The sequence below is a fragment of the Marmota monax genome, unplaced genomic scaffold (assembly GCF_021218885.2).
Source record: "Marmota monax isolate L192 unplaced genomic scaffold, Marmota_monax_Labrador192_F-V1.1 WCK01_AAM20220418_F8-fsc00014, whole genome shotgun sequence".
NCBI classification, from domain to species: Eukaryota; Metazoa; Chordata; class Mammalia; order Rodentia; family Sciuridae; genus Marmota; species Marmota monax.
In genome coordinates, this window is record NW_026695222.1 from 14064792 (window position 1) to 14086049 (window position 21258).

A 21258-nucleotide genomic window follows, 5' to 3' on the forward strand; every position below is an offset into this window, starting at 1 on the left:
CTTTGGTCTTTACATCTGAACTGTATTCAAGACACCATTAGGAAAGGATGCTCATGATGGATCCTCTGTCGTTTTCCTCCTCCTCCTCTTGCTCTCTATCCTGTGCTGAGAATTTTCATAATTTCCCTTTATTTCATTCAGTCTCCCTGGGAAGATATTTAAGATTTTGCATTTTGCTTACAATTTCTTTTTTCCACGCTCCTCTCCCACTGTTGCTCCCTCCTTCGCACCTCCTCCCAGTCCTTGTTCAAGCCTGGTATTTCAGTTGGCCAGTCCCCTGTGCATGCCAGGCTTGCCTTTCCTGGTTTGCCTTTCCCTGTTTTACCCTGGCTTGCCTTTCCCTGCCACCCTAGAGTGGCCCTTCCACTCTTGCTTGGGGGGACTTGCTGATGAACTGGATTGGTTTCTAAGGATCGTAACAAAGTATGGGCCCAATAGGAATATGCCCTTTACATTCTTAGAGCAGAGCTACAGGGAATGCAGCTCTTGCCTGATCCTCATGCTGCTAAAAAGCGAGTTCCCATGGGCTGGGGTTGTGGCTCAGTGGTAGAACGCTTGCCTAGTATGTGTGAGGCACTAAGTTTGATTCTCAGCACCTCATATAAATAAATAAAATAAAGGTTCATCAAAAACTTAAAAAAAGGAAAAAAAGAGTTTCAACCTGGGTGTGGTGACACACACCTATATATAATCCCAGCAGCTCAGGAGGCTGAGGCAGGAGGATCACGAATTCAGTCAGCCTCAGCAAAAGGGAGGCGCTAGGCAACTCAGACCCTGTCTCTAAATAAAATACAAAAAGGGCTGGGTATGTGGCTCAGTGGTTGAATACTCCTGAGTTCAATCCCTGATTACCAAAAAACAGAGTTCCTTAAGCTCTGCCCCATCCCTGAGAAATCCTGCCTGCACGGGCATGGAAGGCAGGCTGGGAGGGTTCTGGAAGTTCAGGGCTAGTTTTGCCCCACCTCTGGTGCATGTCTTTGACCTTTAGAAGTGGACCTGCCTCTGGACCTGTTTTCCTGTGAATTATTATTATTTGTTATTATTTTTTAGAGAGAATTTAATATTTAGTTTTCGGCAGACACAATATCTTTGTTTGTATGTGGTGCTGAGGATCGAGCCCCGTGCCGCGCCCATGCCAGGTGAGCACGCTACCGCTTGAGCCACATCCCCAGCCTTTGAATTATTTTTGAACTACCATATGGTTCCCTAAATTTTTTCTGTAGGAAGATTGATACCTGCCCCCCAACCTTTAGGAAGCCTCTGGCTTTAAGTCAGAAGTAAAGTAACTTGAGAAGCCCTGTAAATTCAGAAGTAGGACCACTCCATTCCATTAGGGAAAGGAAAGCTTAGTTGTCAACTTGGGGGCAGTTCTGTGCTAGAGAAGACTCTGGAAAAAGGGATGTTCTTCAAATGCTTGCTAGGAGTATCCATGGGTAATGGGCAGCCACCTGCCCCCCTTGATCGTGTCTTTTCCTCTCTCCTGCGGCCTGGCTAGGTCAGCCACACATGGTCCTTCAAAACTGGAGTTAAAGTGACTGTGATTCCTTGTCTTAGGTTAACATCACAGTCTTCTGAGAACTTCGAAGAAAGCCCTCAACCTCAAAAGGTAAGCAGACCACCAGAGTGAACGTACAGTGCGGGGGTGTTCTGGATCCACCTGAACTCACAGTGAGCACAGGAATCCATTGCTTCTGCACTAGGTGTTGCAGACTCAGGTGTTCACAGGCCTGGTAGGTAGTGCACTGTAAACAGCACCCGAATTCACAGATCATCCATGGCCCATACTTGATTTTGTCCAACTAAGTGGTGATAAGGGTGAGATGGGCTACACTGATTATTCTCGAGATAGGTAAGTATGGAGTAGTAAGTGCTTGGGGCTGGGTAATAAGATAATTAGTATAAATTAAGGAAAATTAACGTGCCCTTGCTTTCAAAATCTGTGGCTTGGGGAAGGGATGCGAGAATCCCAAGATAAAATAACTTGTAAATGGGGGAGCCAGGCAGAATTCTAACCCGAAGCTCTGAGCCACAGCCATGATGTTTTCCTGACATCTTGCTGTCTACTTGTGTAGCTAGATGCCTGCCAAGCATGGCAGGAATAGGCAGAGCACCTGGAAATGTGGAGGTGGCAGTGGTACTTTTCATCGGAAAAGCTCTTTGAAGGAGGTGCCATTTGAGCCAGCCTCTGCAGATGGGTAGAAGTTCACCCAGGGAGAGGTGGGGTAAACTCTGCATGGGGACAGAGTGCATATAAGAGGAACACTTGTCATACAGGGGTGGGAGAGCAGTTGGTGTGCCTGGAATATGGTTTGTTCTTGGAAATTAGAAAGGTAGATTAGAAGCTGGGTGCACTACTGTATGCCTATAATCCTAGCCACCTGGGAGACTGATGCAGGAGGATTGCAAGTTTGAGGCCAGCCTATCTTTAAAAAAAAAAAAAAAAGCACTGGGGGTATATAGCTCAGTAGTAAGGCACCTCTGGGTTCAATCTCCAGTGACACCCCCTCCCCCCAAAAAAAGACCAATAATAATAATAAGGGAGAAGAGGGAAGCGCTTAAGGTGGTGTAGTGCTGAATTTCTACTAGGGGCCTGGGTAGGTGGTGAGAACACTGACTCCATCTCTTGGGCTACGTAGAGGCAGGGCTTCCTGGCAGGGCCTCCTCGCTCGCTGTGCCCACAGTGCCAGGCACGCAGTGAGCGCGTGGATCATGGGAGTGAGCATCCACAGGAGGATGAGCACGCTTGCTTTATCACTGGAGCCGAAGCCCTTGTGTCTTCCCTGAACCTCAGCTGTGGCATCTGGAGAAGGGGAACAAGGTTAATTCCTCTAAGAACCACAGTCCATATTTTTCTTTTTCTTTCATTTTTTTTTCTTTCTTTCTTTCTTTCCTTCCTTCCTTCCTTCCTTCCTTCTTTCTTTGTGCTGAGGACCAAACTCAGGGCCTCACACATGCTGGATACTTCTACTACTGAGCCATATCCCTGACCTTACAGTCTAGTCTAGATTTTTTCCTGATCTTTCTAGGCCTCAAAGTGGGCACGACTTATTTGTTTCCATTAGTTGTAGTAGTCTTACACTACTTGTTCTTCCCCAAAGATTTTCTCTTTAAGTAAGAGAAATGTACTGAAAAATGCTTGTCTCAAAGATTAACTCTCTCAGACCCTCATTTTTGTAGTCATATTTGTTCCAGCCATCTAGCCCAGGTGAATTCCAGGACAAGGAGGCTCCCACACCCAAGATATCATCCATCACATGTGGCCAGATGCCTGAACATAGGACTCCGCTGTTTTCTGAGCTACACCTGGCCAAGTTAGAGAGAATGTTTGCGGAGAACATTGATTCAAATGGAGGTAAAGCATACTGCAGTTTCAGTCTTTTTGATTTCTGAATAGGACCCCGTGTCTGGGATGTGTTGAGGGCTCAGACCTGACAAACACTTTTGGGTACAGCATCTCATTTAAAACTTTTTATCATCCAGGCATGGTGGCATATGCCTGTAATCCCAGCAAATCGGGAAGCTGAGGCAGGAGGATTGCAAGTTCCAAGCCAGCTTCAGCAACTTAGCAAGGTCCTAAGCTACTTAGTGAGGGCCTGTCTCAAAATAAAAAAAAGTGCTGGGGATGTGGTTCAGTGGTTAAGCGCTCCTGGGTTCAATCCTGATACTAAAACAACAACAACAACAAAAAAAAACCTTTTAAACATTGTTTAAGCAGTGAAAGCATATTGAAGGTTACCTGGGATCTATTAAAATATCTCTCTAGTCCAAACACGCAGAAGCAAACTGCTATTAGCATATTTTGTTGTATTTTTTTCCAGTTTCATGTATGTTGTACTATCTATTGCTGTGAAACAGTAGCCCCACAATTTTAATTGCTTATTATACATTTATTATCTCTCAGTTCTGGTGGGTCGTTAGCATGACCATGGTCATAGCTCTTCTGCCATAAATCAGTTGTCAGCTGGGACTGTAGTGCATCTGGGGCTTGACTGGTAAAGGATCCATTTCTAAGCTCACTCCCAGAATTTAATTCCTTGTAGCAGTAGTACCGAGGGTATCCATTTCTTGCTGGCTGTTGATGGGAGACTGCCCTCAGCTCCCAACACTGCCCACAGTTTCTGGCCATGTAGGAGTCACCAACATGGCTTCTCAAAAGGCTCAAGTCAACCAGGGAGAGAACCACTCCAGCAGAACTGTGTTGCAATCTCATAGAACAGTTATGTGGCCATATGCATATAGTCTTGCATATCCTGTCACCTGTGCCATATTCTCTTGGCTAGAAGCAGGTAACAAGTCCTACCCTACTTAGCAGGAGGGAACCACAGGAGGGCCTGAGCTAGGAAGCAGATATACTGGGGGCTTCCTCCCTAGCACAGATGGCATTTTGTTTTCATGTATCTGAATCCTTCCATACAATAGATACTCCTCGACTTAAAATAGGGTATGTTCTGGCAAACTGAAAATATCACAAGCTGAAATGCATTTAGTACCCCTAACCTACTAAACACCGCAGATTAATCTAACCTAGCTTAAATGTGCTCAGCTCCTAGTTGGGCAAAATCATCCAACACAAACCCTGTTTTATAATAAGGTGTTAAAAATCTACTGAATACTATAAAAATAGTGCACTCCTGTAATCCTAGGGACTCAGTAAGCTGAGGCGGGAGGATCGAAAGTTCAAGGCCAGCCTGGGTAATTTGAGATTCTGTCTCAAAAAAGCAAAAAATAAAAAAACACTAGGGATATAACTCAGTGATATAGCACCCCTGGGTTTAATCCCCATCATCCCTTCCCCCTGAAAAAAATAAAAATAAAAACCATTAAAAACAACAATGATTTTATGGGTGTTTATTTATTTGTGCTATTATGAAGTCAAAATATTCTTGCCTCACATACGTGAGGCACTGGGTTCAATCCTCAGCACCACATAAAAAATAAGTAAATACAATAAAGATATTTTAAAAAAGAAAAAAAATAAAGTCAAAAAAATTGCAAGTCAGATACTGTGTATATGTAATTTCAGACCCTTTTTCACTTAATATCTTAAGGATTTTTCCTTATTCCTATGTAGTCTTCTAAACTATCATTAATAGATCTAAGTGTTCCCTGGTTGACTAAGCCATTCCCGTATTTTTGCATATTTAGATGTTATCAAGTGTAAATAATGTTTTGAGGATACTCTTTGCACATCAGACTTTTTCTTTCTTTAGAACTTGAATTCTCCCCCTTGGGACAATACTCCTAAAAGTCTAATAACAGAAATTCATTAAGGCATCTTTCTTTATAGCCACTAGAGACAGGGCCCCATCTACTTTCCTACTTCATTTTTTTTTCTTTCTTTAATATTTTTTTTAGTTTAGGTGGACCATTATTTTATTTATTTGTATGTGGTGCTGAGAATCGAACCCAGTGCGTCATGCAGGTTAGACAAGCACACTACCACTGAGCCACAACCCCAGCCCCTCCCATTTCTTTCTTTATCTTTTTTTTTTTTTGTTACCAGGGATTGAATCCAGGGGCACTTAACCACTAAGCCACAACCCCAGCCTTTTTTTATATTTTATTTTGAGACAGGTTCTCACTAAGTTGCTTAGGGCATTGCTAAGTTGCTGAGGCTGGCTTTGACCAGTAGTCCTCCTGCCTCAGCTTCCTGAACAACAGGAGCCATGTGCACTGTTATGTGACCATATGCATTTAGTCTTGCATATCCTGTCATCTGTACCATATTCTCTTGGCTAGAGAATATGGCACAGGTGCCTCACGTATTTGAGGCAAGACTTTTTTGACTTTATAATAGCACAAATAAATAAATACCCATAAAATCAATTACAGGCATGTGCACTGCTCCTGGCCCAATTCATTTCTTTTGAGCTTTACAACTATTCTCTGATGTGGGCAGGAAATATGACGAAGTGATGCCTCCGAGAGGCACTTCATGTCTGACCTGAAGATGAGATGGCTCCAGCTGGGGTTTTCCAGTGTTGATGTTTGCAGCCAGGAGGTGCCAGTGTTACCTAGCTAGGCCCATTTTTTCCTGCCCCATAGTATGTCAATCACTGAAACAACAAGTTTTGTAAAAGAGAAAGTATTTAAGATGCAGCCAAGTGTGGAGGTGGGAGACCCCAAGTCTCAAATCTACCTCCCCCAGGAGAGGATTTGGGGACATTGATGGGATAAAGAAACAGGGAGATTTAAGACATGGAGAAAGGTGACTGGAGGTGAAGTAGTGGCCTGAGCATGTGTAGTCAAATTGTGTGGCTTTCTGTGGGCCACATGTTCAGAAAGTGGTTGTGTCAGCACAATCTGAGGGTGGGGTTTTGGGCCTCATGTCAAAAGGTCACCCATGGGAGGAGTTGGTGGTTTCAACAAAAGTGGCCTTCAGGTTCCTGAAAAACAACCCAGGCAACCATCGTTATCATAACCCACATGTCAGAGGTGCTACCTAAACAGAGCTAATGACAGACTAATTACATTTCTCAGCTGTATGACGTCCACTAAAAGCAAGAAACTGGAGTCAAGTGAAGTGCGAAGGTCTATTCAGACTTTCCCTTGGTTTTACCACCACTGAATCATGGAGGACCTAACATTTTTTACTTTAGCCATGGTTCCTGTCATGTACGGGTTACTTTTGAATACACAGTGTGTTCACACAGTTCAAATGCAGAAAGTACTTTTTCCAGGATACCTTTTAGTATGTGGAGAAAGTCTTTCTCCCCCATCCATGCTGCCCAGGTGTGTTGCTGCAGGCGGTTACTGCTTTTCCTGTGACCTTTAGAAGCAAGATGGCGAGTTCTATGCAGTAACAGCTTGTGACCCATACTGTTCTGTTTACTTTTTTCCCCTGCTTTGATACTGGGGGTTGAACCCAGGAATGCTCTCCTGTTGAGCCACACCCCAACTCTTTTTATTTTTTGAGACAGAGTCTCACTAAGTTGCTTAGGACCTTGCTAAGTTGCTGAGACTGGTCTTGAATTTGAGATCTTCCTGCCTCAGCCTCCTACGAGGTTGGGATTACAAGTGTGCACCTCCATGCCTGGCTGCGCCTTGTGAGGCAAGTTCTCTGCCACCAAGCTGTATCCCCAGCCCCTCCTTGATATTTCTTAAAATTAATTTTTCACAAGTTTTCCACCTTGGTTTTTAAGTTTTTATTTTACTTAATATGTATTAGAGATATATTTTTTAATATTTATTTTTTAGTTTTTTCGGTGGACATAACATCTTTATTTTATTTTTATGTGGTGCTGAGGATCGAACCCAGCGCCCCAGGCATGCCAGGCAAGCATGCTACTGCTTGAGCCACATCCCCAGCCCGAGATATTTTCATATCAGTCTAAAAAGAGCTTCCTTGTTTTTAAAGGCTGGCTGTGGTATTAATTGAGGGAAAGGAAAATTCTCCTTTCATTGATGTTTTAAAGTAAGGGAAAATATGATCATTTTTCTCTCTTAAAAAGCTTTCAAAGAGCTGGTGCCATGGTGCATGCTTGTAATTCCATTGACTCTGAAGGCTAAGTCAGGAGGGTTCCAAGTTCAAGGACTGCCTAGACAATTGAATGAGACTCTGTTTCCAAATAAAACCTAAAAACAGCAAGGGATGTATCGGTGGTAGAGTGCCCTGCATTCAATCTCCAGTACCTAAGATTAAAAAAAGATACAAAAGATAACCAAGTGATGATGGAAACCTCAGAAATCAATTGGGCCTCTGCTGGGGAGGTAAAGGAAGGGTAGATGGGGCCAAGCAAGCGACTCCGTGCGGGGCTGAGGAGAAGGCAGCTGCCTAAGGCTTCTTTCCGTTTCCCCTCCAGTGATCCAGCTGATTGTCTTGGGGGAGGGAGCAGAGAGTGCCTTGAACTGTAGGCACCCAGTAGATATCCTCTCCTTGTGTCCCCTTAGCACCTATGGCCACCATGGCCCTCTGTGACTTGTGATTGAGTGAATAATGTTTTCTTCTCTCTTTAAGTCCTGGATCTGGGAGTTTTCATTAAGACCATGAAGAAGGTTCTGCAGAATGTGTCAGATGAGATGCTGGAGACCCTGTTTTTGAAGGCGGACTCAAATTGTAATGGCTTCATCACCTGGGTGAGGAGGGTATCCTTGCTGCTTCAGATATCTCGGGGAGGCTGGAGGATACAGTCCTAAACAGGTGGAGCAAATGGAGGTATGAAGATGGGAGGCAGTCACAGCATCAGAAAATCTCCCTTTGGATTCTGGCACTAGCTGGCGTGCTTGCCAGGTAGAGGAACCTTGGTATCTCTCTCTCTCTCTGGTACCTGGAATGCTTGACCACTGAGCCACATCCCCAGCTGTGTTTAGTTTTTATTTTGAGATAGGGACTTGCTAAGTTGCTGAGGCCAGCTTTGAACTTGTGATCCTCATGCCTTAATCTCCCTAGTTGCTGGGATTACAGGTGTACGCCACCATGCCCAGGGAGGAAACTTGATATCTCTTAGGAGTCCTTCTCGAGACTTCTGTCAGCGGGGCTCATTGCAATTCATTCTGCAGTGGGATATGGGAGAGTGTGTGTGACAAGTATCCATGGTCCTTGTGTGAGACCTTCTTGTGGGGTATCTCTGACATGTGGCTATACTGCACACCAGCCTCTTATGCAGTTTAGGGAATCCAAGCCAGTATTATGACCATCTCATGGCTCTTTATAGTCACTCAGAAGACGAACCTGTGGCTGTTAAATCCAAAAATATCGGGGTTTTATAGGATAGCAGTAATAGTGGTTTTGTTTTTTCTGTTTTTGAATGTTCTATAATGAGCACATATGGCATATAAACATATAGCAAAGTACAAACATAGTATGACATGTGGATGTAGTAAAGATGACATAGGGCACCGTGCAGAGCACTTAATAAAGTGTGAGACCTCACACTTTAAGGTTTACTTAAACCTCACAAGAATTCTATGAGGTAGAAGTGGGAAACTGAAGCATAGAGGTTAGGAACTTGCCCAGGGTTGCAGAGCTATCTAATAGTTGAGGCAATATTCAAACCCAGGGATCTTCTTTAAGGTCCATTTATGAACTACCATGGCATCCCTCCTACCCCCTTAGTTTAAGTATATATTGCAGGTTTTATTTTTGAAAGTTTTTTGCTTTTATTTCTCTAAACATTCTTTAGTAAATGTTTCTAGCATTCTCCACCATCTACACAATGATCCTTCTTTTTCTATTTTTTTTTTTGGGGGGGGGTACCAGGGATTGAACTCAGGGGCACTTGATCACTGAGCCATACCCTCAGCTCTATTTTGTATTTTTTTTAGAGACAGGGTCTCACTGAGTTGCTTAGCGCCTTGTTTTTGCTGAGTCTGGCTTTGAACTTGCAATCTTCCTGCATGAGCCTCCTGAGCTGCTGGGATTATAGGCGTGGGCCACTGTGCTTGGCTACACAACAATCCTTCTTAACACCTCTCTCTTTTTCTATTTTTTGTTGATATGAGGTCTTGGTCTTGCTGTTGTTGTCCAGGCTGGTGTTTAATCTATAGGCTCGAGCAATCTTCCCGTCTTTACCTCCTGCGTAGCTGGCGGGTACCACCACATGTGACTCCTGTTTCTTGTTTTGGCTCTGGCAATATTTTCATGAAGTTATTTGGAGCCTAGAGTTGCCCAAATGGCCCTAGTTATGGGTTCTCCCCAGTTGTTAACTTGGTACATGAATTTGGCAATTCACACATGCTTACATAAGGGGCTCCTCCTTATCTCTACAGTGGAGGGTGAATAGAGAGCTGTCCTCAGCATTGCTGAGGGAGTTCAGGAGAGGGGTTGCTTTGCTGAATTAACAGATGCTTGCAAATAGGCTTTCCCATGTTCAGGATTCAAACCCAGGTCTGTTGTTTAGCCACTTCCCTTGAGTGCTCAGGAAACAGCCCAGAAACCCTTGGAAGGGGCTGGGGAGGGATGAGGAAGACACTAGAAACCACTTGGGTTTCCGAAGGTGACTGCTGAACTGCTAATATCCACCCTCCCTTTCCTGATTTTTCTGAGGCAGGAGAAATATATGGATTACATGATGCATGAGTTCCAGGGGCTGGAGTTGATGAGGAAGAGCCAGTACCGCCTGCTGTTCCAGCTCCCTATGAGGATCATCCCCCTGTAAGGAGCCTCTTCCCTGGACCTGGGGGTTTGACTGAATAAGCGCTGGTGCCAGTCCTGCAAGGAGCCCCCTTCCTAAGGTCATAAGCCATTCTTTGCTGGTGCCAACCAGGGATCTGACACTGGACTTGATGCTGAATGCCTTTTAGTTCTTTTCTGCCTCACAATCATGTAGGTGTTCATTAGGATGAAGACAGGTGATTTGTTCCCATTTCACATATGAGGAAACTGGGGCTCAGAGAGGCCAAATGTCTTGCAGGCCAATAGACAGAAAATGGTAGAGTTGCACTGTTTGGCCCTCTCCACTCACCTTGGGTCTGTGTCAACTGTCTTAGGCAGGTGGCTGAGACCGGGGAGCCAACTCCTGTGGTATAAGCTGTGGTGGCCTGCACTTGTGTCCTGGTCAGGAGGGGGCTGTGGGTAGGTATTTCCTCAGGAGTACACCCAGGTCAGGCCACAGGAAGACCAAGAACTAGAAGTCATCCTTGCCCTGCAGTAGCTCAGAGTTTAATAAGGTACTTTAAATGAGAATTGTTAGGGGGACTTTGTAGGTGGAATTTGGCTGGGATTTAATTGAGGAATAGCCAATAAATATGAACATTAATAGGTTTTATGACCATAATTTTGTCATAGACACTACTCACTGTAGTCATACCTGTGCTGGACTGCTGTTTGTCCTGAGAAAAAAGTGTCAGAAAGCTTGTGTCTTAGTTTCTCCATTTCATTTGCTTAACCTGCAAACCTAGAAAGCATTTCCAATTTTTGGGAGAAAATAGCCAAATATTATTTAGTTGTCTTTATAAGAGGGTAACTTTTTATTTTTATTTTTGGCAGGGAGCCGTACTAGGAATTGAACTCAGGGGCATTTGACCACTGAGCCACATCCCCAGCCCTATTTTGTATTTTATTTAGAGACAGGGTCTCACTGAGTTGCTTAGCCTCTCACTTTTGCAGAGGCTGTATTTGAACTCTAATCCTCTTGCCTTGACTGGAATTACAGGCTTGTGCCACTGCGCCCAGCTGAAAGGGTAATTTTTAATGGACTCACTTTGGGCTAGGGGGATGTGGCTCAGTGGTAGAGCACTTGTCTGGCATGCGGGAAGCCTTGGGTTTGATCCTCAACACTGAGTCATCTAAATGACCCCACCCAGGCTGAGTGCGCCCAGTGCACTGTCCTGTTTGATCCCACTGCTGTCCTGCGAGGGGTGCTGCTGTCAGCCTAAAAGGAAACCATGACATTGCCCTGGGGCCATCCTAACTTTTCAGAGCTCTTACTTGTGTCTATTTCTCACAGTTTTTGGTCTTGACAGAAGTGGCAGAATTGGAGATGATGATTAGAAAGGCAGCTGAGAGTTCACCATTGTTCATACAGAGCAGTGGGCTGAGGACGGAGTAGCAGGAAAACAGTGTCCAGCTACATGTTTTTCCTACTCTTCCGCTGAGATGGCAACAGCAGCCGAGTTTCATAGGGGTGTGGGTCATACTTAAGCCAGAAATCAGATCATGTCCACAGCAAGGCTTGGAGAGGGCTCTGGGGGAGGGGGAAGATGCTTGGGTTCTAGTTTTAGCTCAGTTGGAAACCAGTGCAGAACTTTAGGTATTGGTTCTTTGTAAGATGAAGTGACATCACTGCCTTGCCAGGGTCCAAAGATTGGACACATGAAGTGTCAGAGTGCTTGATGATGCTATGTCAGGAAGTCAAAATGGTGGTCATCCTTTCTAGCCAGATGGCTTAGCCAGCTTTGGCGCAGGAAAGAAGCCACTGGAAGGTAGCACTGAAGCATGCTGGGAAGGCTGCCGGTCTCATCCGGTGAGGCAAGGTCTATCCCTGGAACTTCTCTCTGTGTTCAGTGCATGGCCAGGAGATGAAGAGTTGGCTGCCCAGGGCCCTAATTCCTCACTGTCCTCTGGTGTACCCACCTCATGCTTGGGTTCTGTTCTCCACCCCAGAGCACTGGAGCAGTGGCTAGAAAGTGTTATTTCTCAGGTTTCAGTCACATGCCCCACTCTGCTTACCCTTGGTGGGCTGCTTCTGCTAGAAAAGAAGACCTCAGCTCTCTGCCTTGTTTGTCCCATCGCGCACTGGTGAGGAAGTTGGCTGGTTATTGCTCAGGATAAACTTTTAGAGCCCATCTCATGCCATCGTCCTACATAGCTCTTATTCTTTTTTTCTTTTTGTGGTGCTGCGGATGGAATCCAGGGCCTTGCACTTGCTAGGCAAGCCCTGTACCGCTGGGCTACATCCCAGCCCTCACTGGGGCTCGCTCTTGTGGCCATTGTCAGTCTAATAGAAATCTGCTTGGAGGAGGGGGCAGCCCATGTCTCAGGGGGCCAGCCACTGTCCCTTGGTGCATGTGTGAATGAAGCTGCTCCTGCTTGCTTTTGTCCTTCCTTCCCTGGGTTCTGCTCTAGACTGCTTGGTGGCCCACCACCTGTCTTCCTAAATAAAATTTTATTGAAACATGGCCTTGTCTGTTCATGTACGTATTTAAGGCTGCTTATTTATGGTACAGTTGAGTAGTGATAACCCTCCTTTCTGAGCTGTTTCTGTTTGCTTCTCACCATTCAAAGGAATCATGGGTGTGAGATTGTGAAAGTGGAGTTTTTCATCCAACGATTCAAGAAGATTGGGTGTTTCCTGACTATCACCAAAGATGGGATCCTGCAGTTCTGGTCTGAGTCTTTCTCACTGATTAACTCCTTTATGGTGAGTGGGGTGGTGCATGTGGAGCACACGTAGGGTTACCGGAGAGCATCGCCTTAGCACCCTGACATTGAAGGTGACCTGGACCCAGTGTGGGCTTGTTCTTGGCATTTGTCGTCTAAGCAGCCTGGACTTGTCACAGGATGTGGGTCCATGGTCTGGCTTTCCTGTGGGAGCCTCACACTTCTTTTCTGCTAAGGAGGACTCCACCGTGACGTGACGCCCAATAGACATCTCCAACCTAGTTTGTCCAAATAGCATGTCACTCCAGCTCCCCCTGCCCACAGGGCTATTTTTTTTGAGTCATCTCAGCAAATGCCATCATCGTCCAGCAAGGCTCCTGCACTAAAGTTCAGCCTTCTTTCCTTGCCTTGTCACACTCATACTGTCTCCATGTCCCGCTGGTTTTAACCCATTACCTGGACCAGGTAGGAAATCACCTGGTTGTGAGCATGGACCCTGGAGCTCAATTGCAGGCTCAGAATCCCAAATGGACCACCTTCCGGCTCCAAACCCCGGCAGGGTATGATACAGCTCTCCAGGCCTCTGAGTCCTCATCTGTGAAAGGGGGCTTGTTGAGAGGATTTAATGACCTCGTACGTGGGTTGTGCTTGATTAGGACAAGGCACACAGCAAGTGCTCAATAAATAGAAGCCAACATTGTCGCGGTCTTTCTGCCGCCAGGTCCTGGCCCAGAGTAGTAGTGATAGGACACTCAAGAAAAGCTGCTGTGGGCTTGATATCGCCAGGCTACTCCAAAAAGCTCCAGAACAGGAGGCAAGCACTGTTCTCCAGGGCTCTGCAGGAGGGCTTGCGGAGAATGCTGCCAGCCGCCTGAAGGGCTCCCCTCCTTTGGGACTGCCCAGGGCTAGCAGCAGCAGCAGCAGCAGCAGCAGCAGCAGCCGCAGCCATCCCTGGGGGTGCGAGGGCTGGATGGAGCTGAGGTTCCTGAGGTTCCCTGAGGCTATGGCTTCTGGCAAACTCCTGCCTTTTCTGTGTGTTAAGGGAGGGTGCATTGCTGCCAGAGCTCCTGGTGGTGTCTGCTACACAGTCACCTCAGTGCCCCTTACGGGCCAAAGCCTGGGAGGGCTGAAGAGGACAGAGGAAGGCTCCCTAGGAGGGGTCCTGGTAAGGCTTGGAGGACCTGGAGGTTCTTCCTGCTTTGGCAGGTAGATTTTGGCAAGGGTGAGCCATCTGTGAACACCTACTCTGGAGTCTGAGGTGGGGCCTGGACTCCCATCACTAGTACTGTGACCTTGGGCAGGTCACTGGAACTTCCAGGGCTCCTGGTTTCCCATCTGAATAGTGTGGATGCTGGAGGTTACCAGTTTATGGGGGTGTGTAGGTCAGACCCCACCCAAGATGGGAGAGGACCTTGGGGGTTTCCAGTCATCGTCCTCACTGTCCGAGGCATGTGGGGGAGTCTGAGAGTGTAGGGCTGTGGTCTGGGTGTTCTGTCCATTCTGATGGAATAGCCTGTTCTTTGTCCTCCCTGTGGGAATGCCTCACTAGTTCTGGGCATCCATCTAGAGGAACTTCTTTGAAACATAGCTTCTTTCTTTTTTTGGGGGGGATTGAACCCAGGGCCTTGTGCACAGGAGGCAAGCACTCTTCTAATTGAGCTATATCCCAGCTCCAGCCTTCTTTCTTTTTCAGACTCCATTCTGCTTTCTTTAGCTGAGAGCCATTGTATTAACCATGGAACAAAGGAGTCTTAAAAATAAGACTCCTTGGGCTGGGCGCAGTGGAGCACACCTGTAATCCCAGTGGCTCAGGAGGCTGAGGCAGGAGGATCAAGTGTTCTAAGCCAGCCTCAGCAACTTAGTTGAGATCGTGTCTCTAAATAAAATATTTAGGGGTGGGGAGGTGGCTCAGTGGTTAAGCACCCCTGGTTCAATTCCTGGTACCCTCCCCACCAAAAAGACTCCTGGGGTGGCTTACCTGACTCATCTCATCCTTCTCTACACCCACCTGTCAGGCTGCTTTCTCTTCCCATGGAAATAGCAGGGGACATGACTTTGCTCAAGGCTTTCCCCTTGGAGGACCAGCTCAAGTTCGTCTGAGTAGACAGCTGCTCAGAGTGAAGGCCCCGGACCCTCACTGGATGCCTTCGCTCCCTTCATTCCATCCATTACTCCCAACCTGGCAGAATACATCCTTGGTAACAAGCAAGCCCCGTGACTGGGTGGCACCTGAGATGGTAAACAAGACTCAGACATCGGGAGGGGCAGACACAGGGAAGTCAGGTTCTTTTCTCTAACCCTAATTCCTCTTCCTGGAGACATCTGCTGTGTCCAGTTTTGGGTCACTCTTCCATGGGTCACTTACATATGTGTCCCCCTTTTTCTTTTTTAATTTAATTTTTTTTTTAATATATTAGGGATTGAATACAGGGGCACTTTACCACTGAGCTACATACCCAGACTTTATATAACACTTCTGCTAAATGTCTTAGGGTCTCACCAAGTTGCTGAGGCTGGCTTTGAAAGATCCTCCTGCCTCAGCCTAAGTTGCTTGGATTACAGGGGTGTGACACCACACCTGGCCCCTCTTCTTTGTAAATGTACAGATGGTGTCACAGTGTAATGCTGCTCTCCATCTTGCTTTCTCACTTGGTAAATATATGTGGCAACTCTTCTTTATTGGCAGGTGTACAGCCCTTCACTCTTTGTGTCTGGTGGTGGCCCATAGTAGTGTCCCATTGCTTTCATGGCACGCTGCAGCCCCTGCCTTTGCACACACTATGGGTTTGACTTGAAAACAAATCCCTGGATCCCAAGCTCTGTACATTCAAGACTTTGGAACAACCTATTGAAACTATAGACGAGGACACTGAGACCAGAGATGTTAGGGAGCTTATTCAAAGGCCTGTCATGAGGAGTTGGTCGTAGCACCAGGCTCTGTGTCTGTGCCTGCTCCAGGGTCCTGTGTGGCAGGAGAAGGTTTACAGCCCGTGCTCATGGTGTGCTCTGCTGGGGAGTTCCCCAGCCCAAGCCTCCCCTTGTCTTCCTCTGCCAGCTTAGCCAGTTCCTGCAGCTCCACAGCCAGCAGATGTGGGTCACAGACATGGTGTGCCTGCCCAACCTGAACCTCATTGCAGTTTCATCTACCAAACTGAAGATAGGTGAGTCCTGGGCTCCCCAGGCCTGCTTTCTGCACTTGCACTTGGGCAGCTGTGTCAGCTGAGCACCCCGTATCATGGATGCGAGCCCTCTGGAAGCACTGGTGGGAGGAGAGGCCTGGTCATCAGGTGCCGAGTGGCTGCTGAGTGCTGGGTGCCATAGGAGGGACCGAGAGGGACCAGTCACTTGTTGACTGCCCAACTCCTCTCAGTAGGCAGGGAATGCTTAATGGATACCTGAATATTGAATTGATCCAAATTTATCGACTGGAGGCTATAACCAGTCCACCTCTAGCCCTGATTCTCCCCTCTCCAGCCACCTGCAGCCTGAGCCACCCTGGGCTCTCACTTGAGTGGCACTGAAGCCTTGCTTGCGCTCTTCCTCTCAAGGCCTACGGAGCAGCTTTCAAAATGCCTTTCTGCAGAAAGCTTTCAATTCGCTCCCCTGCTCTTAGCCTGGTGATGGGATCCTTAACTTGGCCCCAGGCCCTGGAAGTCCTGACCCCTATGGCCCCACAGTCTTCTCTACCTGTTGCTGTCCCTGGAGCCTGAGGCTACTGTGACCTTCTCTCCCCTCTTCTGATGGGTGCTGCGGCCTCCGTCCCTGTGCTCCAGCGATCCTCTGGCACCTCTCCCCACCCCCACAGCGTCTACTTTCCCTTTAGGTTTCATCTCAGATTTCACTTCCTCCAGGGGTCTTTTGTGACCATCTCCTCCAAGTCAGTTTCCTCTGTTGAAAAGGCCTGTGTGAGATTGTCCCTCTCCCAGTCAGGGTCCCTTTGAGGTGCAGTCACACGTCCTAGTGTGGTTCTGTGGTGCCTGTTTCCTCCTCCAGCCTGAAGGCTCCCTGACTTCCTGCAGTCAAGGGCTGCAGCTCTTTTACTCCCCTGTCTCCGTGGCTGGCACCTGTGAGATGTCTGGTGGCTATTAAGTGGGTGGAGGAGTGAGTGAATGAAGTGTCCAGCTGTCCCAGAGGCAGAGGTGGAGGTGGCACCAGCAGACTGGAAAGTGATCGGGGGAGGAGAGACAGTTGTGAGGCTGGAGCTCACGGGGCAGAGCTGAGGTGGAGGATGAGCCCCTGCTGCTCTGGAAGAGGCTGGGCCTGGGTTCAGACCCTGCTCCTGCCCGCTGTTGGTGTGACACTTTGGGCAAGTACTTTACCTCCCAGGGTTTCAGATTACCCAGAAGTAAGATGGAGCCTATGGTTAGTGGCTTAGTCTTTAGGTGTGAAGCTCACGGCCTGGCTCCTGGCATCTAGTAGGTGTTCAACCAATATCAGCCTGACTATGAGGTTAGATTATGTGATAAGAGAAAGTGGTCATCGGTGAGCGCAGGCAGTCTGGGGGAGGTATCTGAGACCCAGGGAGGGCCTCAGTTGCAAATACATGTTTCCTGAGGACCAGGTGCTGTCCCTGTCTTCTTTCTTGTCCTTCATTCCTGAGAGACTGGCATGAGAATCTCAGAGAGGATCGTGTCATCACAGCCCTCCTCACCGAGCAGCTGTCATCTCCTGGGAACACTCGGTCAAGGCCAGAGGCTCACCAGCATGAGCCTCAGCCTCTGTGGCCCAGAGGCCTGCCCTCCCCTGGGATCCACAGCCTCCTCGGTGGCTGGCTCCTAGAGAGGTGGAGGGGGGAGAGCTGTATCTGGGTGAAGACAGCTCCATTAGTGAGGCTGCTGCTCATTAGATGGGGACTGAACTGGAGCCCATCTGTTGGAAGCAGCTGGACTTTTTTGAGAAGGGTTTTGAGGTTTGAAGCAGCTGGGTGTGAGGACCCCTTTGAAGGGTTTTGAACAGAATGAAAATAGTGTTTTCAAAAAATTAGTCTGGAAGGGCTGGCTCAGGTGGGTAAAAGAAGGGGCGAGATGGCAAGAAGCCGTCTCTTCTCTATCCCAGTGCACCTGTGCGGAGTCTGCTTACCTGGCCTCGGACCCGTCCGGGGTTTCAGTGGTGGGACGCGTGGGGCTGGGCCCTGGTCCTGAGGAGGGAGTGGCAGGGTGGTGAGGAAGTGGGTCTCCCTGTCCCTGCAGTGCAGGGATGGACAGAGCAAGTGACCAGCTGAGCCAAGGGGCAGAGGCACCCCGCTGCAGGCAGAGCCCAGGGCTCAGCATTTCCCTGCATTTGCTTGTCACAGCTGTTGTTGGCAGATTCCTCAGAGCCTAGGTGCTGTGCTGGGCACTGTGGGTGCCACACTGCAGAGGAGAGACAGACCCTAAGACCCAGACAAATTAGATGTTGAGATAGGTGCCATGAGGGAATCGATAAGGCCTGGGTCCAGGGAACGACCTTTCTGAGAGGACATTTGAGTAGGTCTTGAAGGAGTCCCGGGAGCGTTCCGGGTGGAGGGAACAGTGGGGAGGGCCTGGGGTGGGGTGAGCGTGTGGCTGGAGCCTGGTAGGCCAGGGCTGGGGTGGCAGGCGGGGGTCAGGACAGAGGCAGGAGTGGTGGCCAGGCAGGATGTGGATGGAGTGCAGAGGCCCACGGGCTGTCCTACAAGCCCTTGCCACTATGGTGGGCTCTGGAGATTCAATCTAGCCGCAGTGGGAAGCACTGGCTTGGTGACTTTACTCTGATTGGCTGCCTCTGGTTGTCACAGGGATACTGAAGGGGTTTCAGTTCCATATGTGTCTTTTCCTGCTCTTCTGTCTCTTCCCCAGAGTTCTTTGATATTAGTGACCATAAATGTGTCCGGACCTTCACCTTTATTGATCTGGACTGCTGTGTCTTGGCCATGAACTACTGGTGAGTCCCACAGAAGATGGGAGAAGGGTCTGGGCAGGTGCCATATCACAGGAGGGGCTGGGGCTGGGGTCTCAGAACACCTCCCTGTAGACAGCCTGGAAAGATCCTCACTCCACTGGTTTGAGGCCCTGTATCCTCTTTCCCTCAAGCTGCTTTTCCCCTGGGGTGGCCTTTATGGTCACTCTGACCTTGGAGTTGTCGTTGCTTCTCTCCCTATCCCTCTCCTGTACAGTCAGCTGTCAAACCCTGGCAGAGGCTGGTCCCACTGTAGCTGAGGACTCTGGGAACATCATAGTCTATAGGGAGGGGTGGCTTGATAACGAGAGTTGGAAGACTAGGGATTAATTTGTTTTGGTTGAAACAAAATACCAAATTCTCATTGAGTATCAGTCTGGATCTGGGCCACTGGGCAAGGTTGGGGAAGTTGGTTGGAACTGCCCCGGATCCCGAGGTGGAGGGAGCTGTGGGAGGCAGGTGGGTGAAGGACAGGAGGATCCACAGCCTGTTCTGTCCCCATCTTTCCTTAGGTCTGACTATCACAGAGGTGTGTTCTGCTATGGGGACACCAAGGGCAATGTTATTGTCTTCATCTCTGACAGTGTGACCACCGGACTGTTCAACCCCCACATCCTCCCCAGACTCTCCAAATGGGGTAGCCCAGATGCACAGGAATGGGGCAGAGGTTGGGAGTGGGTTGAAGTGGGTCCTGAGCTGGCCCTGGCCCTGGGGTGCTCTTCCCATTCCATGCTGTGGACCTCTGGGGAGGTGGCCAAGGCACCAGTGGGTACTGGGCTGAGTGGCCTATGGGAGAGGGAGTGGTGGGGGAGCAACAGCAGAAGACCAGGGGCTGAGAAGAGGTCCATCCTTTTGCAGGCAGATCTTGTGCAGGTGAGGACCAGGGGCTGCAGGACACTCCTTACCCAGGAAGAAGGGAACATGCTGGGTATGACCTGAGGAAGTCCTTCCTGCCTTCTGAGGCCAGGGTAGTGGAACTTCCTTGGATGATTGTGAGGTGGCTTCTGTTCTCCTTGGCCTTGAGCTGCCTTTGGGTGGGTGGGGGTGTGGTGGAGGGGCCCTAGAGGTGGCCTCTGGTGGGCCCGGAGGACTCCTGGCTAGGCAGGAACGTGAGTGAGTGTGGTTGCCACTTTTGAGCAGCTGCATGCAGGTTGCCTGTGTGTCACCTCCCTCAGTCTCCACCTACTGTCCCGAGGGAGTTAATGAAGGAGCGTTGGTGGGCTGGAGCCACTCGGTGCGCAGCTGTTGAATGGTGTCTGAGGTCTGAAGCCAGGGCACCTGCCAGAGACTACACTTTTAACCATTTGCTGGGCCACGTCCTAAACTGCTTAAGGATGCCATTTGGAACTTCTCTGCCAAGGAGTTCCAGATCCCCAGCAGCCATGGGACCTGGGGCTGAGCTGGGGTTTCTGGGCCACTTCATATCCATTTAGAAGAGCCTAGGCAGGCCACCAGGGGTCCCAGCCACAGGGACCCTGACCCCCCTCCATCCAGGACACCAGCCCTGCCCCTGGAGCAGCGTCCGACTTTGGGACTTCCCAGCACACTTGTTTCTGCCTTCAAGGTGGAGCTGGTGAGCAGCAGTGAGATGCATGGCCTAACCCCCCCTTCCCCCGCAGCCTCTTTCCTCCGCATTCCCTGGCAGTTGCCATCAGACCCAAGGCCAGAGTGTCAGGCGTTTCCAACCTACTTCCTTAAATTGCCCCTGAGGGTGGCCTGTGTGTGTCCCCTGGCCCACCCGTCTGTGTCCAGCTCGCTTTCCCTGGAGGTTCATTAGCTGCTGCCCCTGGGTGTTTGGTGGCCGGGAGGTTCACAAGGGCAGGGCTGTGCTGCGGCAGTACCTGCTCGTCAGAGTTGCTCGTTTTATGATGCATGGGTGCAACCTCTACTTGGAACTTGAGCTTTCTGAACAAGGGGTTTGGTGGCAAATCCCCCAAGAATGACATTTCAGGACGAGGGGAGTCTAGAATCTCCATTTGTTTCCACTGGGGAGAAAAATTGGAGCTCTGTAGTGAGGTGGCTTGTTCAGGACGCAGCACTGAGGGAGAATGTGGGCCCTGGCTTCTCAGCTGTGAGCCGCCTGAGTGGTGGCACCCACTAACCTCTCAAGTCACAGTGAGGCTCCATGCGCATTTGGCTGAAAAGACCTTTGAGAAGCAAGGAGTTGACAGTCAACTCCAGACATCATCTGAGAGTCTGCATGGCTGGCAAAGAGGGAAGCTAGTGTGGACCTCAGTTTTCCCCCCATCAGATCACTGGATCAAGGTTTCCATGCCAAAACTCTTAACTGAGAAGTCTGCTGTATACAGAAGTTACCAGCTGAGGGTAAGTTGTACCTTCTTGGCCAGTGACCATGGTGAACGTCCAATACACACACCACCCAAAAGTAAATGCAGAAAGTGGATTCACCTCCAGGGTCCAGTCTTAGCTCTAGGGATCGGGCCCTAGAACCAGAGCCAAGGCAGTTGTTGGAGGCCGTGGGTTCCATCTGCATGATATGCATGGGTCCCAGCGAGGCCAGGCGTTCCCGCTGCTGCTGTTGCTGCTGCTGCTGCTGCTGTGGCCTGGCCCTGCAGACATCC

The 21258-nt window shown here is 48.9% G+C and overlaps 1 protein-coding gene across 1 annotated transcript in view; it reads left to right on the plus strand.

Moving 5' to 3' along the window:
- The window catches only part of Efcab8 (EF-hand calcium binding domain 8), a 68724-nt gene that overhangs the window by 1066 nt on the left and 46400 nt on the right, over nucleotides 1–21258 (plus strand). The window contains 9 exon segments of the mRNA XM_058575443.1: nucleotides 1496–1606; nucleotides 3193–3352; nucleotides 7958–8076; nucleotides 9990–10093; nucleotides 12665–12800; nucleotides 15816–15921; nucleotides 18577–18661; nucleotides 19189–19313; nucleotides 20928–21001. Of these exon segments, the coding sequence (XP_058431426.1) occupies nucleotides 1496–1606; nucleotides 3193–3352; nucleotides 7958–8076; nucleotides 9990–10093; nucleotides 12665–12800; nucleotides 15816–15921; nucleotides 18577–18661; nucleotides 19189–19313; nucleotides 20928–21001 (1020 nt within the window).